General features: G+C 41.3%; 2 protein-coding genes across 4 annotated transcripts in view; both read left to right on the forward strand.

Moving 5' to 3' along the window:
- The window catches only part of LOC147195340 (microtubule-associated serine/threonine-protein kinase 3-like), a 61828-nt gene extending 54607 nt beyond the window's left edge, over positions 1–7221 (forward strand). For both annotated transcript variants that reach the window (XM_086128303.1, XM_086128304.1), the window contains exon 27: positions 359–7221. In XM_086128303.1, coding sequence (XP_085984429.1) covers positions 359–1206 — 848 coding nt within the window. In that variant the 3' untranslated portion in view covers positions 1207–7221. The remainder of the gene's footprint in view (positions 1–358) is intronic.
- A 673-nt stretch (positions 7222–7894) lies between these two features.
- The window catches only part of pik3r2 (phosphoinositide-3-kinase, regulatory subunit 2 (beta)), a 65918-nt gene continuing 54250 nt past the window's right edge, over positions 7895–19562 (forward strand). The window contains exon 1 of one of the 2 annotated variants that reach the window (XM_086128364.1): positions 7895–8092. The gene's annotated coding sequence lies outside the window, so the exon portion shown is untranslated. Of the gene's footprint in view, positions 8093–18810; positions 18942–19562 lie in introns of those variants that run through there. The other variant, XM_086128362.1, reaches the window with a different exon arrangement.

Below are 19562 nucleotides of genomic sequence, written 5' to 3' on the forward strand. Positions count from 1 at the left end.
TATCCCGTACACTAAATGGATGTGTATTCCACAATTGATATATTCTTTATCTGTGTTGTTGCAGACCACAAAAAAATAAACCCTCAAATGGAATGCACGCTTGTGTTCTTTAACGGGAGCACACACATCTCTACCTTCTCACTGTAAAATAGAAACAGCTGAGACATCATACTCACTTTTTGATGCTCTTCGTTTAAACTACAGCGAAACCCTATTTATGGCGGGGTATACATACGAGAGCCAGAAGCTATATCACGAGCGTTCATTTTAAAGGCAATGATGAACATTTTTCTCTGTCCCTATCATATATTGAAAAGTTTATCTTATTTATTTGCCATCGTCTTTTCTCTCCATGCAGATTCAAGTTCCTCGCCCTGCTCCAGCTCCCCGAACTCACCAGTACCTCAGGCTCGTCCCAGCTCCCTTCATGTCCTAGGCCGCTACACAAAGGCTGGTCGCTGCAAGTCGACTAGCAGTATCCCACCGTCCCCGCTGGCCTGCATCCCACCTCCCCAGCCTCTGTCTCCTCAGTGCTCCCCCTCCTGCCTTCCCAGCCATGCAAAGTCTTTACAGGGTTTTCACGGTAAAACACTGTCCCCTCCCACGATCGCCCGCCATTCCATGCGTCCCCGCAGTGCTGAGCCACCGCGCTCGCCTCTCCTCAAGAGAGTCCAGTCAGCCGAGAAGCTGACTGGTGACAAAGCAACAGGCGGGTATCATTGTGAGAGGAAAGCCTACAGCGCCCGCCGCCATACTATGGAGGTGCCGCTGTCTGAGCGCGAAGACGTGGAGGAAGACACCGCGACCGGGTTCGTCTGCGTGGGCGAACACGGCCGTCAGGGGCTGTACCTCGGGGGCCAAAGAGGCCACCAGGACATTTGCGGAGGAGGCAACGAGCACCACCGTTCTGCTGCCTTACCACAACATCGCAGCAGTAACCACCACTCCTCCGACGTGGTGGTGATGAGGAAGCTGGCTCTGTCCGAGCGCCGGGACTCCTTCAAGAAGCAGGAGGCTGTGCAGGAAGTCAGTTTTGACAATTTGGATGAGAGGGAGGCCACTCTTCCTGTCACTCAGCCTAAGACGTTCAAGGCATCGTGGGTCAGCTCGGCTCAGTCGGACTCCAAGCTTAAGGTGGAAGGAAAAGCAACACAGGATATGGGAGCGCAGCAGAAAGCCAAGTATAAAGATAAAGAACGGTTTTAGATTTCGTCGCCTCACAAAGGATCTAATTTAACGACAGGCTTATCCTGAGAATGTCTGACTTGCCGCTGTGAAATACTCACAAACATTTTGGGATATTGGACTTTTGGGTGAATTTTCAGGATGACCCTAAAATGCACTCGAATTAACACAGTTGATCATAATCTGACCGTCTCTAAAATTTTGAATGCACATTTCCGGTGTTTCAGTACTTTTTGGAGAACTTGCCATTTTCTAACACAGAGCTGAATGGAACAGGTTGTGAGCCAACCAATCCATATCGAAGGTGAGATGCTTCCACTCTGTATTTCTGCCGACACTCAAATGGGCGCATCACTTCTGCGTTCGATGTAAGGTGGCATGTTAGCCTTCGGTCAGCATGTGAACTCATCGTGACAACATGTAAAAACTGAGTTGAGGGTGAACATAGCGGCACACCTGTCACCCTAAATATGAATCAAAGAGAATTACACATTGTGTATTCAAAGCAGCAGATTCTGCTTAGCTTAATGCTGACACTGAAAAACGCCATTGACATGCCAAAAGTTAGCACAGATTGTTCACGTTTCAGAAATGGTGGACACAAACAGTGGAGCAACACATTTAGACAGATAATATGGCAACCCTCACAGGCACATATTCCTCATCCGCCATAAAAAAAGACATTTACAGCCTCTTAATGAGTCTCTTACAGTAGCAGTACAAAAGGTTTTTTATTACTTTTGCGTCTGCACGACTGCAGAGTACTATACTGCCTCCCGGTGGCCAAAGCGGGCACACCAGAAGAAGCAGCACAATAAATTGGATTGCAGCATTTACAATGTTTAATTGTGGCATCATTAAGTACATTTTTATTGAGTGATATTTTTCCTTATTAAAAAACAAGCAGGGCGGCCCGGTGGTCCAGTGGTTAGCGCGTCGACCTCACAGTGCGGTGGTCGTAGGATTCGATCCCGGCTCCGGCCTGCCTGTGTGGAGTTTGCATGTTCTCCCCGGGCCTACGTGGGTTTTCTCCGGGTCCTCTGGTTTCCTCCCACATTCCAAAAAAAAACCATGCATGGCAGGCTGATAGGGCACTCAAAATTGCCCCTAGGTGTGGGTGTGAGCGCGGATGGTTGTTCGTCTCTGTGTGCCCTGCGACTGGCTGGCAACCGGTTCAGGGTGTCCCCCGCCTACTGCCCGAAGACGGCTGGGATAGGCTCCAGCATGCCCCGCGACCCTTGTGAGGATTAAGCGGTTCAGAAAATGGATGGATGAAAAAACAAGCAAAAATGTTTTTTAGGAAGGTGGCTGGAATGGATTCATAGCACAATTTCAATCAGGAAAGATATGAGTGTTTTGAATTGCTTGCATGGTCATGGAAGGGATTCAACTTGGATGTTTAGGAATTACTGATTCTAGATAAGGTGTGCTTATTTTGCTTGCCTGACTGTCCAGGAATGATAGTCATTTTGATTTTTGGAAGCTTCATCAGCAAGTTACAGCAAAGAGACTGGAAGAGTCAAAGAAAAGCAAAGATCCTGGAAAATGTGAATTTTGCCGTTCAGCACCTTGTTGGAGAACAGTGCTTCGTCCAAAAAGTACTGAAACACTAAACAGTTGGACATGTGCGGTGAAAATCTTAGACAAGGTCAAATAAAGTTCATCGCTAAAGGTGATAGTCCATTTTATGTACATCGTGAAACTTCACTCAAAAGCCTAGCAGTGCTCACGTTTTGTGAGGACAGGAGTGTATGTTCATGTGAGACAACCATGTCACCAGACAACTGTGATCAAGTCCCATCACAAGCTTGAAAATGGATGTTGCACAGCAAAATACGCATCCTTCAGTCCCGTTATCATAAATACGACTGTCTACCTTTGTTTAATCCCTCGTTGATTGTTTTCTCGCTTTGTTCAGAACACACACCTACGAGGGATTACATTTTGTAAATATACTTGTATTTTAAATGAAAATGCACATTTAAAACGTAATATGCTCATCTGTTTTTTGCAATGCTTTACTGATTGTCAGCAATTGTCAAAAAGTGTAAATACACAGGATACCCCCCCGCCAATTATTTTTTGGGTTTGTGTTGCATTTAGATGCAACAGAAAAATCTATTTTGTGCTGTTTCTCAAAAGGAAGTCTCTCACATTATTGGGTCTCATCACTACTTGATATGAGGATCACACTTGAAGGCCAAACATTGGTGCCAAAGAGAGGTTAGCCATAAAGACCATACACGAGTATGGAAAGCTGTTTGAACATTTACTCCAGATCCTTGATATCCAGCTTGAGGTCTATGTATTGGTAAGCTCTTTGTTCTCACTCGCAATACCAATTCAGCACACAGTAGAACGACTAGGGCGCTCTCATAAAATGATTGTCCTAAGAGGAGGGGTTTTTTTCTACTATACTAGTGCCCCTTTTGGCTGACTAGTATGCAATTAAAATTTCTGAGTAAACTACTGTGCTGCAATACTACACTGTAAAATCACAACTTGTATTTTTGGGGCTAAAACAGTTATTTAAGTTGGAACAACTTTAAAATATAAATGATTTATATTTATGGTAACAGTGTTAGCACAACAAAGCAAGCAGGTTATCTGCTTAAAAAATATTTGCTGACTTTTATTGAAGATGCGAGGCCAATACAAGGGACAGTAGTTCTGTAAACCCGTTTCTTTGTTATGAAAATCCAAAGAAGCTGATTTTTAGTTGATTTGCCCAACTTACAAATTTTTCTCAGTTTGTTGCCTTGAAATTATGAGGTCCATGTACTACAATGTCTAGTACAGTGGTTCGTAACCTTGTTAGAGGTACCGAACCCAACCAGTTCATATGCACATTCACCGAATCCTTCATAAATGAAATATTTTTTGAAAATCTTTTTTACAAATTCATGACATTAAAAAAGCACATTGATTAAAAATTACATGACCCAAGTATAGTTTTTTAAAATTGTACGACGTACTATCACGACGGTCACATGGTGACTACTGAGCGCACTAAATTTCCCGCAGCACTGGCTGGACAAGCAATGTAATGTGATCATCTGCAGCCAGTGATGGCCAAGCGGGGGTCTCATAACTAATTGACATGTTGAGTCGGGTGTGTCTTAATTTAACCTTCATGGCAAAGGCTCCGTCGAACCCTTAGACCGATTCACCGAACCCCCAGGGTTCGATCGAACCCAGGTTAAGTACCACTGGTCTAGTATGACCTACTGGTAGGACAACTACAGATCACTAGTGAGGCAAAACTGTACGAGTTAACATCTGGATGTTTCAGGTACTGCTAGCACAAGAAGTTAACTAGTAGTACTTTAGGTCACATAAAAACTTTATTTCTACGCATTAGTACAGTGACAAGGGTGCAACAGTAGAAAAATTATCCTGCGAAAAATGTGTTTTTTTTTTCCAGCTATTACCATATACTACTGTATAACATTCATGCACAGTAGTAGGACAACTGCATGTTGCTAGAGTGGCAAAACTGTGTAATAGATGGTATGTGCACGCCGTTCAACGACAATTGAAGCACGCCATTGTCAATTAGTGCATAGTTTTGCCTGACTAGTAAAGTAGAGTGTGTCCTACGCTTGTGTCAAAGTTGTCCTAAAGACAAAATGTGGACTTCGACCTTAAGTAAAGGCAGCCCGGTAGTCAAGTGGTTAGTGCGTCAACCTCACAGTGCAGTGGTTGTGGGTTCAATTCCAGCTTCGGCCTCCCTGTGTGGAATTTGCATGTTCTCCCGGGGCTTGTGCGGGTTTTTTCCGGGTGCTCTGGTTTCCTCCCACGTTCCAAAAACATGCATAACTGGCTGATTGAACACTCTTAAGTTGTCCCTAGGTGTGAGTGTAAGCACGGATGTTCGTCTCTATGTGCCCTGCGATTGGCTGGCAACCGGTTCAGGCCGCCGCCTACTGCCCGAACACAGCTGGGATAGGCTCCAGTGTGCCCCGCGACCCTTGTGAGGATAAAGCGGATCAGAAAATGGATGGATGTATGGACCTTAAGGAAATCCGTCTTAACATTTATTTGATATCGAGTTTAAGATCCATGTCTTACAGTACTGTAGTAGAGCTGGTCATCACTTGAGTTAGTTTGACACAACTTCTGGGGTTCTTCATTTGACCCAACGTTTTGTTTTGGGTGTCAATTAAATAACCTGCAAAACGAAAACAACCTTCATCCTCAAAACTAAGACAGTAATAACCTGGAAGCATCAGTAGCACTGTGTCGGACTAGTAATTCTTTTCCACTACTGTATGACAGCTCTGCACACGAGTCGGACAAATAGAGGTTGCCAGCGTCTAAAAGTTGGTAGGTCAAAAATTAGCCAATTTTGGGTCAAAAAGGAGCTGGCCATCACTTGGCTTAGTTTGACAAAATTTTGGGGGTTCTTCATTTGACCAAACGTTTTGTTTTGGGGGTCAAATGAATAACCTGCAAAATGAAAACAACCTTTTGGGTTGTTCGTTTGACTCAACTTTTGGGGCTCTTCATTTGACCCAACACAAAAAGTTGGGTCAAATGAAGAACCCAAAAACTTGGGTTGAATCGACCAGTCGGTCCCTCTTTGACCCATAATTGGGTAATTTTGACCCAACTGGTTTTAGGTGTAGTGAGGCAAAACTACACGTGGGCATTTGTTGCGTGGGGTAAGATAGTTGTAGTTCTGAATTGTTTTCTTAGTGAGGGCAAAGTGTACGAGGTACATGAACCTTAAGCTTGATAGCACGGTTTGGGAACCACTGCTCAAACTGGGTTTCCACACATGAGGGGGTCTGTTGTACATAACGCGTGCACGCTGAAAAGTATGTCCGCAGCAGGATTCTCATGGCGTGGTTATGGTTTTTTTTTTTTTGTTTGTTTTTGGACCATTTCCTTCTTGCTGTCTTCAACACACTTAAAAGTACCTGTCGTGTCCTTCTCTTTATAAATGAGATGTATTTGGTGTACTCGCAAAAGTCTTGGAGACGTGTAATATTTCAGGACTGTTTATCTCTGTCTAGGTTGGGAAAAAAACTGTACAGTGAATCCCCCCCAAAATTCAAGCAAATTTTCTTCACTATTATTTGGTGTATAATTTGGATGAAATACAAAAATATGTCAGTTTGTTAATTTATTATTTATAATGAAATCACGTTAACTAGATTAAAGTGAGAATCTTGCCAACCTTATTTTTTCTTTCTTCATTGGCCCTAATCCTCTTCCGTAAAGTCAAGAATAGGAGTGATTTTATTTTAATTTTTTACCTAATATGCCTGTAAGGAAGCAGTGTTGTCGCAGTCCAACTAAACTACACTGTTGATGTGTATTGTATAAACAATGATGGACCTTAAAACAGCGGTCGGTGGTGTTTTTGAATGTGACCATGCAAAGGTTGTTGGCCTGCAAATTGAGTTGAGTGCAACTAAAGTGGGTTATAATAATAATAATAATAATAATAACACATTTTATTTATAAGCACCTTTCAAAATAGGGTAGGACTGTGCATACTTTACATTCCACCATATTATTCCCACATTTACCTTTTGTTTTGTTTCTTGTTGTGGGTTTTTTTTCATTCGCATGTTTGCAAGATGTAAGCGGTTCTTTGGTTAACGCAGAAGCAAATGTGTCTTGTCTGTTTCTTATTATATTGTGTTGGATACATTTTGGTGGTATGCTTTCACGATTTTTATCTTAGTTTATACCTGTTAACATCTTTAAATGTGTTAATGTTTTTTTTAAATTCCTTGTTTTAATTTGACATTTCGCGAGTCGGCTCCCCAGAAATTGTTGGCCGTTGTGTGCGTGTTGCTCTCCATGTGAGGTGTTAGACTGTCATTTGCTCTCAAAATCCAATTTTTGTGGTTTTAGTGTACTTTCCCAACCAATTCCCTTGTTTCCATGACAACTGGACCTTGTGAACTCCCTACTATGTGGGGATGTTGTTTAGACTGATGTGCCAATGTCTGTTTTTGTTTTTTAATTGTCTTAACAGTGCTTGAATAAAATACTCAACAATAAAGGACAACTGAGTCCAAACTTGCAATGTGTTGAATATTTTTCACCTGTCACGCACACTTGCAATTGGGTTGCTACTGTATGTTACTACACAAAGGTGGGTACCATTGCCAAAACTGGACAATTGGGGCGGATGAACTGTAGCTTGTATTCATGTGCTGTGTTTGAGCAGCCTCTTGTCTTTTTCTTAACTTCTAAAATGAGGCCTTGTCAGCTGAAATGCTTAAACACTTCAGTGGCTGGAATATACAGTACAGTATATCAGTCGGCCGTCATGGAGCTTTTTCCAGCCGAGACAACTCGTCCCCATTGAAAAAAAAAAGATGAATGAATTAATAACAAAAATAGCTCTTAAATATAATCTCTGGCATGATTGTGGCATATCAAACAAAACTTCTATCCTTGCATGTATGCATTATGTATTGATGTAGTTGAGGATTCTATATTTATCATAACATTATGACTTTTTATTGAAAAAAGACGACTGGTTAATTCCTATGACATTAATAATTTAAAATAATTTACAACGAGAATGATTTTATTTTGTCACTTTTTTTAGGCCTCGTACCGGTTGTCCCCTCGGAGCACGTGTCAGAGGGTTCGTACTTTTCCGTGCTGTTTCGGCTCTTTCCGCTGTCCTCATGGCTGTTCCCACGCGTCGGCCTCCCTCCTCCCTTCTCTCTCCGTGCTGGAAAATGGCTGTGCAGGGGAGCAGGGACTTTTCAACGGGAAAAGAAAAAACGGCGAAGTGAAAAAAAAGAATAGCTTTCCGCAAGTTCCGTGCACCATTGGAAGCTGCAGTGTAACTTTCCCCAACATTGACCGACTCCTGCCATTTTATAGTTTCGAGCGACGCCACTAAAATGTGAGAAGACTCAAGAAATATCCACGGGTGAGTACCCCCCCCCCCCCCCCCCCCAACTTATTGCACATTTGCAGGGCAGCGAGGCAGCCACTGTAACTTACTGGAAAATGGTGGAAACCTCAAATCGAGCTTGTCGACACCAATTAACTTTTATCCAAATTTTGAATGTCCGTTTTAAGGTGAAAGCTTATATTTTTAAATGTCACTTGACCAGTAAATGTTGCGAGCCGCCTCGCTTTACGAAGTGTAGCAAAGTTACGTAGTGTCTTTTTTATTTCGTAAAAGGTGCTTTCTCTGAGTTATGTTTAGTTGCTTTTTGAATTGATTTAGTGGACAAACGACCAATTGTTGTCAGTTGTTTTTTTCCTTTATTACCCCTTTTAAAATCAAACTGGTTAAACCGTTTTATTTGGACGGTCTACAAGTTAAATGAAAACCAATTTAGTGTTTGGAAACAACCCGTTCTTCTACGTTTGCTGCACATTTATTTAATTTAAAAGTTAAATACACCTGAACGGCACTTAAGCAGTGATTCCTATGCACCAGTCGTGTTACCCCCACCACACTTTGAAAATAACTGCATCAAGGCCGAATATTAAATAGCTCTGCAGTGCACAGAGGTGGCAAAAATATTACCACTCTGTACTTAAGTAGAAGTACAGATACTCGTCTTAAAAAGAGACCAGTAAAAGTAAACTCACAGATTTAACTCCTACTTAAAGGAGAAGTTAAGTGAACAATGTTCTTTACAATTTTTTTTCTGCACCCCCACTCGTCTAATCTCAGTCGCTATGTTGATGAATATTGCATTTGTGCGATATGTGTTGGGCACAACACTCCACTTGTTTTTATCCATCTCAGGGGGCAGCCATTTAGTCTTCCATGGCCACTTGCTGTCGACTGAAAATGACATCACAGTGCCTAAGGGCTCAGGTAATGACCTGCTTTCTGGGTTTGGTCATGTCATCTTTGGAACCTGAGCCCTGATGCACTGTGGTATCATTTTCAAATGATGTCATGTTTTGGAATATTGGGCTGGAAATTATTATTAATAATTTTTTTACCAGAGTTATTGACAAATTATTGGTAATCTATTATTATTATAATCGTTAGTTGCTGCCATAAAGTAAACCATAAATGTCAGCTAGCATAATGCTAAACTATAGTACAACAAACAGATGGGCAAGCAGAAATGATCATAGGTGTGACAATTATTATAAACATTCGAACAACCGCTTTGTTAACATGCATTGACCAGCAATAAAGACAGCCATCCATCCAGCCTTCAATTCATTTTCAACAGCAGCTAATCCTTAACAGGGTCACGGGGAGTGCAGGAGCCTATCTCAGCTGACTTTGGGCGTAAGGCAGACTACACCCTGAACCTACAGAGACGTACAACCATTCATACCCACATTCGCACTTGCCCGGAGTGGGGACTTATCACAAACTCCCCGCACACACCTAAGGCGAGTGGACCACGACACCTTCAGCGACTCAAATACAAGCATGCAACAATAGTCACAGGCATATACTATATTCTCTCTGCTTTGTGGAAACAAGTATTACGGGAGCTTAGTAGGGGACTTCTCTGCTTCTTCCCCTTGGTTTCAATTACACTCCATTTCATCACCTTCTTGAAATACCGGCCATTTTTTCAGAAAACATGAAAATCTGAAAAAAATACTGATTGTATTATATTTATTAATAGTTTGATTTCAAAGTTACAGTGAAATTGCTCTACAACTAAATCATGTTTGCAGCAAGAAAATTCTCACAACATGGGGTTTTTCACTGGAGCAAATTTGATCTCAGATGTAAACACACACACACACACGCACACAAGGGTTCTTTTTTCGTTGTATGGGGGGCAGGAAAGTGGGAATGGTGTGAATGCATGAAGATTTTTTTCACACTAGGGGTATTTTCGCCCATGTAGGTTTCGTTGTAGAGGAGTTTCACTGTAGAATTGAATGATCTATTTATCTAAGGATGTACCTGATTCTAGGACAGAATCGTGTGCAGAAGTTTAATTTTTTTTTAATACAGCGGGGATGCAATCGGAAACCACAATTTAGCTTTACCTGCAGTGGCTTACTTTTACAATTGCAAGGCAGGTAAGAATGCTAAAATGGTACTTCAAAAAGTTTATCCCTGGAGCATTTTTTTTTTAAACCTGGAAAGACCCAGATGAATGCTTGAATTGCACAGTATCAATCTGGGGCTGCTCCAAAGCAGTCTGCTTGGAAAAGATGGGACCTTAGTGACAATACTTAGGGCAGATTGGGCATTGCGGCAACTTGTGCAAGCCTACAAAACTTATGTTTTGACCAATGCCAGCAACAGATGACAATGTCGTCACGGCACGTGATTTGATTTGACCAACTGAATTCTGTTTTCTCGATGACTGGCACAGATGGAATCGTCACGTTGAGTGATCGGTGTCGTTTTTGCAACGTAAATATGTGGATAAGGACGTTCGTAAATAACACGTTGATTTTTGAATCAAGCCGATTGTCAACCGAGAAAAGTTTTGGTCACAGCCGCATACCCCGCTGCCAAACACACTGTTGCTTTGTTATTCGTCCACTCCCCCAGCGATGCCGCTCCGAGAAAATCAGCGGGCACAGGGCAAGATGGATTTATGGTGTTTGGTGAACTCACAAATACGGCGAGAATTCAGCTTGCAGGCCAGGTTATAATTTTTTTTCTGTTGAAAAGACTTGACCATCGTCACGGCTAATTTTCTGTTTGTGCTTTTAATAGAAATTGAGTAGAAGTGAACCTTGTGGTTCAGAACCATCTCACAATGCCACATTCCATTAGCTTGTAGCAAAGACTTACATTCAATGTCTTGGTGAATTTAAGATGCACTTCTTTAAAACTGTGCAATACGCAGGCCTCCATTTTAGAAGAAGTCCTCCTTGAAAGGTTGGCCTGTCTCGAGTCTCCATTGTGGCGCAGTAGATTTTTCACTTGCATGTGGCTCCATGGCCCAAGGCCAGGCTGCATGCGTGGTGCCTCAGTTGTTAGCTCCTCCAACAGCACAGCCCTAAAGTCTCAACACAAACTTTACAGCTTTAATTGTTTCCTTCCTTGCGTTCGGTTCTGTTTTCCAGCCACCTGATATTGTTCGTGTCGATGCTCATTGGTTCATATGAGGTTATTTTAACATGGATTATGGTCAGATTTTCTTTTTCCACCCAATTTGAGGTGTGATGCTAAACCGCCTCAATGTTTGCATTTGCTGACATCCGGTTCCTCTGAAAGCAAAACGTGTCAAATTTGGCTTCACCTAATTACACGATGACGCAGTTAGATGTGATTTGTCGAAATGGTGACGCTTTTACTTTTGAGTTTGCTTGCAAAAACAGACAGGTGAGAAAATCTAGTTCAGGAACATATCACCAGGGTATTAAAAGGGAACAGATTGGATTTTATTTCTTTTGTGGTGGCGGGGGGTTATAATATACAATTCATTATTGTACACAGTCGTCCCTTATTGATCGTGGGGTTATGTTCCAAAAAGAACCTGTGATAAGTGAAATCCGTGAAGTTGTCATCTTTATTTTTTTTTACAAATATTACGTATACAATACAATGCTGTATTGAATGAAACCACAGATTAAACATTTTTTCAGGCATTAAAATAAATTGTGTGTGTGTATAAAAAAATATGTATGTATATACAGTATATATATGTATATATATATATATATATACAGGATATATATATTAGAGCTGTCAAACGATTAAAATATTTAATCTAATTAAAAATGCAACTGTCATAATTAACTCAAATTCACAAAAATTAATCGTGATTACTCACGCATTTTTTTATCATTTCTGAATTTCCTTTTATATTTTTTGTCCTATTTTTCCCCATTTTAATGCACTCATCAACATGGAATCATGAATCAGTTTTCTACGTGCAAAATGCAAATATTTACTGAAATAACAATTTCGATTTTCAATTTTAGATGAATATTTTTCACTTGGAGCAGTTATTCATACTTAATCTTTCACACAATATTACTGTCTATCAACAACAGTGAAAAAAATATTTTGTCACGCAACAGCTGCTTTAACAGCGATTTTTATGGAATCAAAACAGAGCATTATAACATTATAAAGTGCACATCTAAGGTAAACTAGTACTCAGCCCATAGTGGATTTAAGCCATGATTGCATACTTTGTTTTTCTCAAGTTTGCTTTGAACACAGCATTCAGGCTATGTTGATTCTGTTGGTCCTTCTTGCGCGGAAGTTTCTCTATGGTTTTGTGTAGACATCATTTCAGATGACTACACTTGGTTCGATGACAACACTGGAGACGTTTTATTTTCAGTGTGTTCGCTAGGTCGCTACCACTGCACCGCTGAACTCTCGACGTGCCTCAGCGCACCGTCACTGTCAGACGAACACAGAGAAGCTCCACCCGCTTTATTTATATGGACACGGAACGCTGTAACCTTCCAAGCAAAATAATTCCAAACAAGTAACAATCGCGTCAGTGGCATACATCGTGTTTGACAGGCTACCTGCTCTTGATTCACCAGAGGCTCATCAACCTAGTCTCTTATTTCTCTCCCGAAACAGTGTCTTCTCCCTCTTGGTGTACCTTAGCCTTCTCCGTTACGTACAATCTCTGTACACAGCTCAGGGATGAGATTTTTCAGCTTTTTGGCGGAATTCCGCTTTTTTTCCAGTCAAAATGGACCTATTTTATATTGCTGTGTGACAATGTCATTCTATATGGATCGAGAGGATGGAAAGCTTTACAGAGTCACGCAACCTCGGTGAAACACCGAAAACAGACATTTCGACTGAAAAGTAGCTACTCGATCTCAAGCGCTTTTCAACAGCCTGGAGCATGTGTAAAAACAAGAGGAGTTGGCTAAAAAGAGAGTGGAAAAAGACGGAGAGGACCAATAAGCTTTTAGCGCTTGGTAAAAAGCTTAAAATGAAGAGAAAATAAAGTATTCTGCCTCATGAAACTGTATATTGTATATGCTGTAAATAGACATCCACTTTATCGAATAAAATACATTCATAACCCATATATAGTAAACAGTGTGGGACTTCACAATCACTGTATGAGGTAAGAAACAACAGCTTTTTATCACATTTACCCAACACTTTATGAATACAAGTAATGAATAAATCTTAAATATGGCAGGGAATGTGGTACCTTTTTTAGTTTTGATTTTGAGCAGCAAATTCGAAGTGACATGTTGGTGCTCACCAGGAATGCATAAGCAAAATTACAGAAATTTTCACTTGAAAGAATAGTGAACAATCTTGGGATTTTTTTCTGTTAAAGTTTCAAATAGTGTGTAAATTGAATACACTTCATCTTCAGCATGTTTAGTGCCACTTTTGTAAGTGGCCCCGCCCCCATGCCGGCCACGCCCCCGTCCCGGCCAAGCCTCTTCCGCTTTTTTCATCACAAGCCACTCTTATCCCTGACAGCTTGTAATGGAGGCTCTCGCTGGCAGTCCGTAGTGGAGTCGTTAGATGCAATGCAAATGATTTCAGCATGAGTCGAGCTGTGGTGTTGACAGGCTTGTATGCAGTAGCCATACATTTAGCTATGGCTTCAGCAAATTTGTTCTTCGTCGTGTCATCCATTTTCTTCGCTTTGAAATGATCCATAGCTGTCTGTCTGAGACGAGGGGGCGGAGTACTCGCGTCAGCTGTGTGCTTGGCCATTAAGTGGTATTTCAGACTCGACGTGCAATGATGACAGCTCAGTTGACGACTGCAAAACATACAGGTAACTTTGGTCTTGTCAGTGGAACAATCTGGCAACTTTTTAAAAGTAAACTTTCCATTCATAAACTCTTTAAGTATCCGTTTTTCGGTGTCTCGTGTGGCTGGCAAAACAGACGTGCGTGGACCAGTGCAGCGCGCTTACTGTTTTGTTTCTGGTTTATTTAGAGAGCAACGTAACATCCGCTGTGACGTGTGCCGCGTTAATCTTGCGAGAAACAATTCAATCCCGTTAAAAATCAGTTAAATTAATGCCAATAATAATGCTGTCTGTGTCCTATGTGTTGTGTTGTGTTATTTTTGTTATTTTGACTTCAAAATGGCGCCGCGTGAGTGGCTGCCTTTCCAGCAGCTCCTATATTTTGTTGTTCTACTTCTTCCTTTCATAACTTTGCTGCTGTGAATCGGGAATTTCTCCATTGCGAGACTAATAAAGGTTTTCTTATCTTAAACAGTAATCCCTCGTTTATTGCGGTTAATGGGGACCAAAACCACCTGCGATAAACGAAAATCCGCGAAGTATCGACCAATTAACATATATTTAAAAAAAAAAGCCCCACGTGGGCCTTTGCACTTGAGCAGAGCGTGCGCGCTCGCACGCACACACACGCACACACACACACACACACACACAGGTCAGCGATCCCAGTAGATGTGTTTATGATTAGTCAATTAAGGTTGTTCAGACAATTAAGGATGGAGAGACCTGCTTTTCCTATAAGTAATAATAATAATAATACATTTTATTTATAAGCGCCTTTCAAGACACCCAAGGACACTTTACAATAACAAAAAACACAAAACAATACGGGTTGAGCAGCGGCAGCCAAGTCTCTCTCTCTCTCTCTCTCTCTCTCTCTCTCTCTCTCTCTCTCTCTCTCTCTCCCTCTCCCTCTGTCTCCCCCCCCCCCCCCCACACAGGGATCCAGCTTGTACATCAGACCTGTTTATGATTAGTCAATTAAAACAATTAAGGATGAAAGAGACCTGCTTTTGTTCTTAAAAGTCTCCTCTCTCTGTCTCTCTCTTTCTATCAGCAACACACATACACTCACCTGCGTGGCCCATGCATGCCCCACGTGGGCCTTCCGTGTAGAGTGCACACACTAGCATGCATAGTAAACAACACTTAGCACTGATTTTTTTGAATGAAAAAATCCGCGATGCACTGAAGCTGCTATAAACGAACCGCGAAATAGCGAGCGATCAATATATATATATATATATATATATATATATATATATATATATATATATATATATATAGAGAGAGAGAGAGAGAGAGAGAGAGACAGTATATACAGTATATATATATACTGTATATATATATATATATATTGGATTGGATAAACTTTATTGTCAAATGTACTGTTTGTGTAACATACAGCACAGATGAAATTTCTTCCCTCATCAGAAAAAAAATCTGTATATATATATATATATATATATATATAGTAGGAGTTTTACTGTGTATATATATATATATATATATATATATATATATATATACAGTAAAACTCCTCTACAACGAAATCACGTTTGCAGCTAGAAATTTTTCACAACAGGGGGTTTTTCACTGTAGCAAATTTGATCTCAGATGTAAGCACACTTTCTAGCTGTCCATCATGTCTGATGATGACACTTGCTCCAAGGGAGGGGAGGATGGGTAGGGGGGGGGGGGTCAGCAACTCTGTCGCTGGTGCCACTTCTCGTGGGCATAGAGACCGATTCTTGAGCCGCAGACTCGACCACACACACACACACACCCACACACACAAACGAATGTGTACTCTATTTTCATTCCAATAGGGCATAAATATGAGCATACACTTATTTGACACTTCATATTGTCAGTGTAGAAAGAAAAAAAGGGAAAGAAATTGCGAGATTTACGATCAACATTCACTTTCACTTACATCAACTTCTTGGATAATGTGTTTTATTTTGCTTGCTCCGTCTTTCATTTTGATCACTTTTACCCTCTCTTCCAGCATCAGAGCTCTTCTTGTCTTAGCTGCTTGACATCCAAAGGTCCGTTTTGTCGCCATTTTAGCAATGCAACATCCATGCTCGTCTGAATCTTACAATAACAAATACTTCCTGGCATGCAATGAACTTTTAAGCCAGCCACGGGACACTTCGTAGTCCTCGATGGCCATAGTTAGCTCTCGAAGGCTAAAAACCTTACGCTAATTGGAGCGCTTCTCTCTCATTAGCGCTCTAATATATATATGTATATATATATACTGTATATATATATATATTTGTATGTGTGTGTGTGTTTTCCTTCAGACATCTGAATTTTTAGAAACACTGTACAGAACGTTTCATGGACATTGTGGGTTTTGTCATGGAGAAAATTTGGTCAGCGGTACAGTGGTGAGGCACGGTAATACATCCATTAGCCAGACAAACCTGCATGAAAAAAAATCTGTGGAACAGCCAACCTATCAAAGAGGAACGCGTTATAGCGAGGGATTACTGTATGCCCCCAAAAAATCTAACTTGCTTTTACTCTGCTTTTCACAAGCTGAACTCACATGGCTAAGACATTTACTACATAAAAGGTCTACTGTATGTGTCTCATATGAGTGTATACTGTATTTTTTATTGCAGATCTATTCCACAAATGGTAAATGCTTTTTAAAAGATACAGTACAGTGAAACTCCTCTCGAACGAAACCTACATGGGCGAAAATACCCCCTAATGTGAAAAAATCTTCATGCATTAACACCATTCCCATTCTACTGCCCCCCATACGACAAAAAATAACCCTGTTGCGTTATACGAAATCATTTTCTCTGCTCAAGCCTCGCGAAGACATTCACTCCAACAAAGTCTAATCCAACAGCGACCTCTACTGCTTCGTTCGGAATCGGCAACAGCAACCGCCACACTGGTTTACATAGTGAACGATGCTTATTTCGGTCACAGCTGCGAGTTTGCTGAATGCAATATACTCATAGCTGCCTTGCCATTGGCTTACCGAGCATCATCCTGGCCTCCGATTGGCCAAGAGGGACCTCACTGTCTATGTGTGTAGATACTGAAGCTAGATCCGTAGAAGATACAGTGGAATGCATCCGATTCGCTGCTCAGAGTATTTCTTATGGCTCGACGGACATTCAAATAAACAAACATTTCCTCGTATCATGCTAAAAACCTTACGCTAACTGGACCGCGAATGAGAGAGAAGTGCTCCAGTTAACGTAAGGTTTTTAGCCTTCGAGAGCTAACTATGGCCATCGAGGACTACGAAGCGTCCCGTGGCTGGCTTAAAAGTTCATTGCATGACATTAGCTGAGCAACGCTGTCTTGGGTGGCGATCGAGGGGAGGTCGAGTTAGAGACAGTGAGATGGTGGAAAGAAAAGCCACCGGGTCCAAGAAGTATTTGCTATTGTTAGATTCAGACGAGCATGGACGTTGCATTGTTTAAATGGCTACAAAACGGACCTTTGGATGTCAAGCAGCTTAGACAAGAAGAGCTCTGATGCTGGAAGAGAAGGTAAAAGTGATCAAAATGAAAGACGGAGCAAGCAAAATAAAATACATTATCCAAGAAATTGATGTAAGTGAAAGTGAATGCTGACCGTAAATTTCGCAATTTCTTTCCCTTTTTTTCTTTCTACACTGAAATATGAAGTGTCAAATAAGTGTGCTCATACTTATGCACTATTGAAATAAAAATAAAGAGTACACATACGATTGTGGGTGCGTGTACACATACGTTTGTGTGTGTGTGTGTTTACATCTGAGATCAAATTTGCTCCAGTGAAAAACCCCCTGTTGTGAAAAATTTCTTGCTGCAAACATGATTTCGTTGGAGAAGAGTGTCACTGTTCTCTTCATCCCTAGTTCTAAACTAAAGATGGTATAATTATATATATATATACATAATATGAATGTATTTACTTGACTCAAAAATATAACGTTAAAAGAATAAATGGGCATAAAAGTAATTTCTAATGAAATCATATTTTTATCAAGTGAAACAGAAAGGACATTTTTAAATGATATTGTATATGCTCTTAGGTTAAATGTCTCAGTTATTCTCATTTTCTGTGTAACGGTATCGAAATGCCAGTTTGTTGGCAATACGTTTGAATATATAGATGCTGGAATCTTGGCCAGAATTTCTTTCAGTGACCACAAAATGCTTATTCAGCCTGTTGAACTCTTCTCTGCTTTCGTCAAATATGTGATTAAAATATCAACTTCAAGTCCAATGCATGGTGAAGAGGTGTAGTTGTTTGGGTCAATCGTATGATGGCTGCCTAGAAACATCTTCTAATCTTAGAACGTTTCCTTGATTTGCCCGGCTTCTCTGGTGACTGAGTAGCACATGGTGCGCGCGGTAGCCAATCACATCGCGGGAAGAGCTTTCCCCCGCTCTAGCAACAGTGAGTTACTTGCTGCCTATTCATTAATTATTTTCCTGTGGTCTCCTTCAGCCGTTTGGAGTCCGCCGACAGTAAAGTGCTCCGTTTTTTTTTTTTCCTGCCTGCTTTCCTTCTCTGACTCAATAGAAAGTTGTAATTTAAAAAAAATATATATATAGAACAGTAGAGATGGATCTTTTGATGCCGAGCTGGCCAGCTGCTATGTTGCACAGTGGACTGCTTCTTCAACACTCTCGGAGCAGGACTCCTCTTTCACCTTGCATGACTTGCACCACTTGGTGCGCGCCGAAACTAAGTAGTGAAAAAAGGATTGGCGCATGAGGGCGCTCTCGAAGCCAACGTTTGCCTTCGACTTTTCTTCAACTTGTTTCCCGCTGGAGCCTTCAGACTGTAAACAAGCCAGATGGCAACTGGATCAACCATTGGACTTTTTTGCTGAGTGAGGATGGGGAGGGGGGTGGTGGGTCAGTCAGAGGCAGGTCTGTGGGTTGTAGGGGTGGGGGGGTTCAGAGCCAGGTGGAGGGAGAAGGAAGGAGGGTATGGCTAGGGGTGGGGGGTTATGGTGGTGTGAGGATTGCGGGCTGTGGTTGGGTATGCCAGTGCCACGTGTCTTGCCTGGCACATCTTGCTTGTCGGCTGGGAAGGATGTTGAACGGAGAGTCTGGCTGAGCCTGTCCGGCTTCTCTCTCAGACAAATGTGGGGTGAGTGTTGAATGCGGCTGCGTCCTCTTGACGCCATGACTTTTCGATCGCTCTCTTTTATTTTTCGTTTCCCAAATAGATAATAAAAAAAAAAGATTTTCGTCTACACGCTTTATAAGGAATTTATGTTGTCTTTCCAAATGTCGCGACGGGACCACAGTGTCCTGTGGTTCGAAAGCATGCCCCTTGGTATTCAAAGCTAACCAGTACGATTCCATGTTGTTTTTTGCTCTCAACTACTTTTATTTTTGTGCCTGCAATGCATCACTTGCAATAGTGTGCAGTCATCCAGCATTATTTTTGGTTGCACAATGTTTGGTCTTACAAAGCTGGCATACGGTTATTTGGTTTTGGGTGTTTTTAAATATTTATTTATCTATTTATTTATTTATTTTAGCATCACCCTAAATAGCTTGTAACTCTTGCTACAGAACAGAAAAACTTACATCCACCTTTCGAGCTGTCCTGGCTTGTGTCTACCACCATCCCTGATAGCATAATCATCGTCCTTGGCTGGTCGACAGACCGCTGATGTTGTACTTAATCGGCAAATCCTAATCTCTTCCTCTCTTCCTCCATCGCCATCTCCAATGTCCGCATGTTTTTTAGCACATTTTCAAA

This window comes from Hippocampus guttulatus, chromosome 14 (assembly GCF_054856545.1).
Source record: "Hippocampus guttulatus isolate MCC_2025c chromosome 14, RoL_Hgut_1.0, whole genome shotgun sequence".
In the NCBI taxonomy this organism is placed as follows: domain Eukaryota; kingdom Metazoa; phylum Chordata; class Actinopteri; order Syngnathiformes; family Syngnathidae; genus Hippocampus; species Hippocampus guttulatus.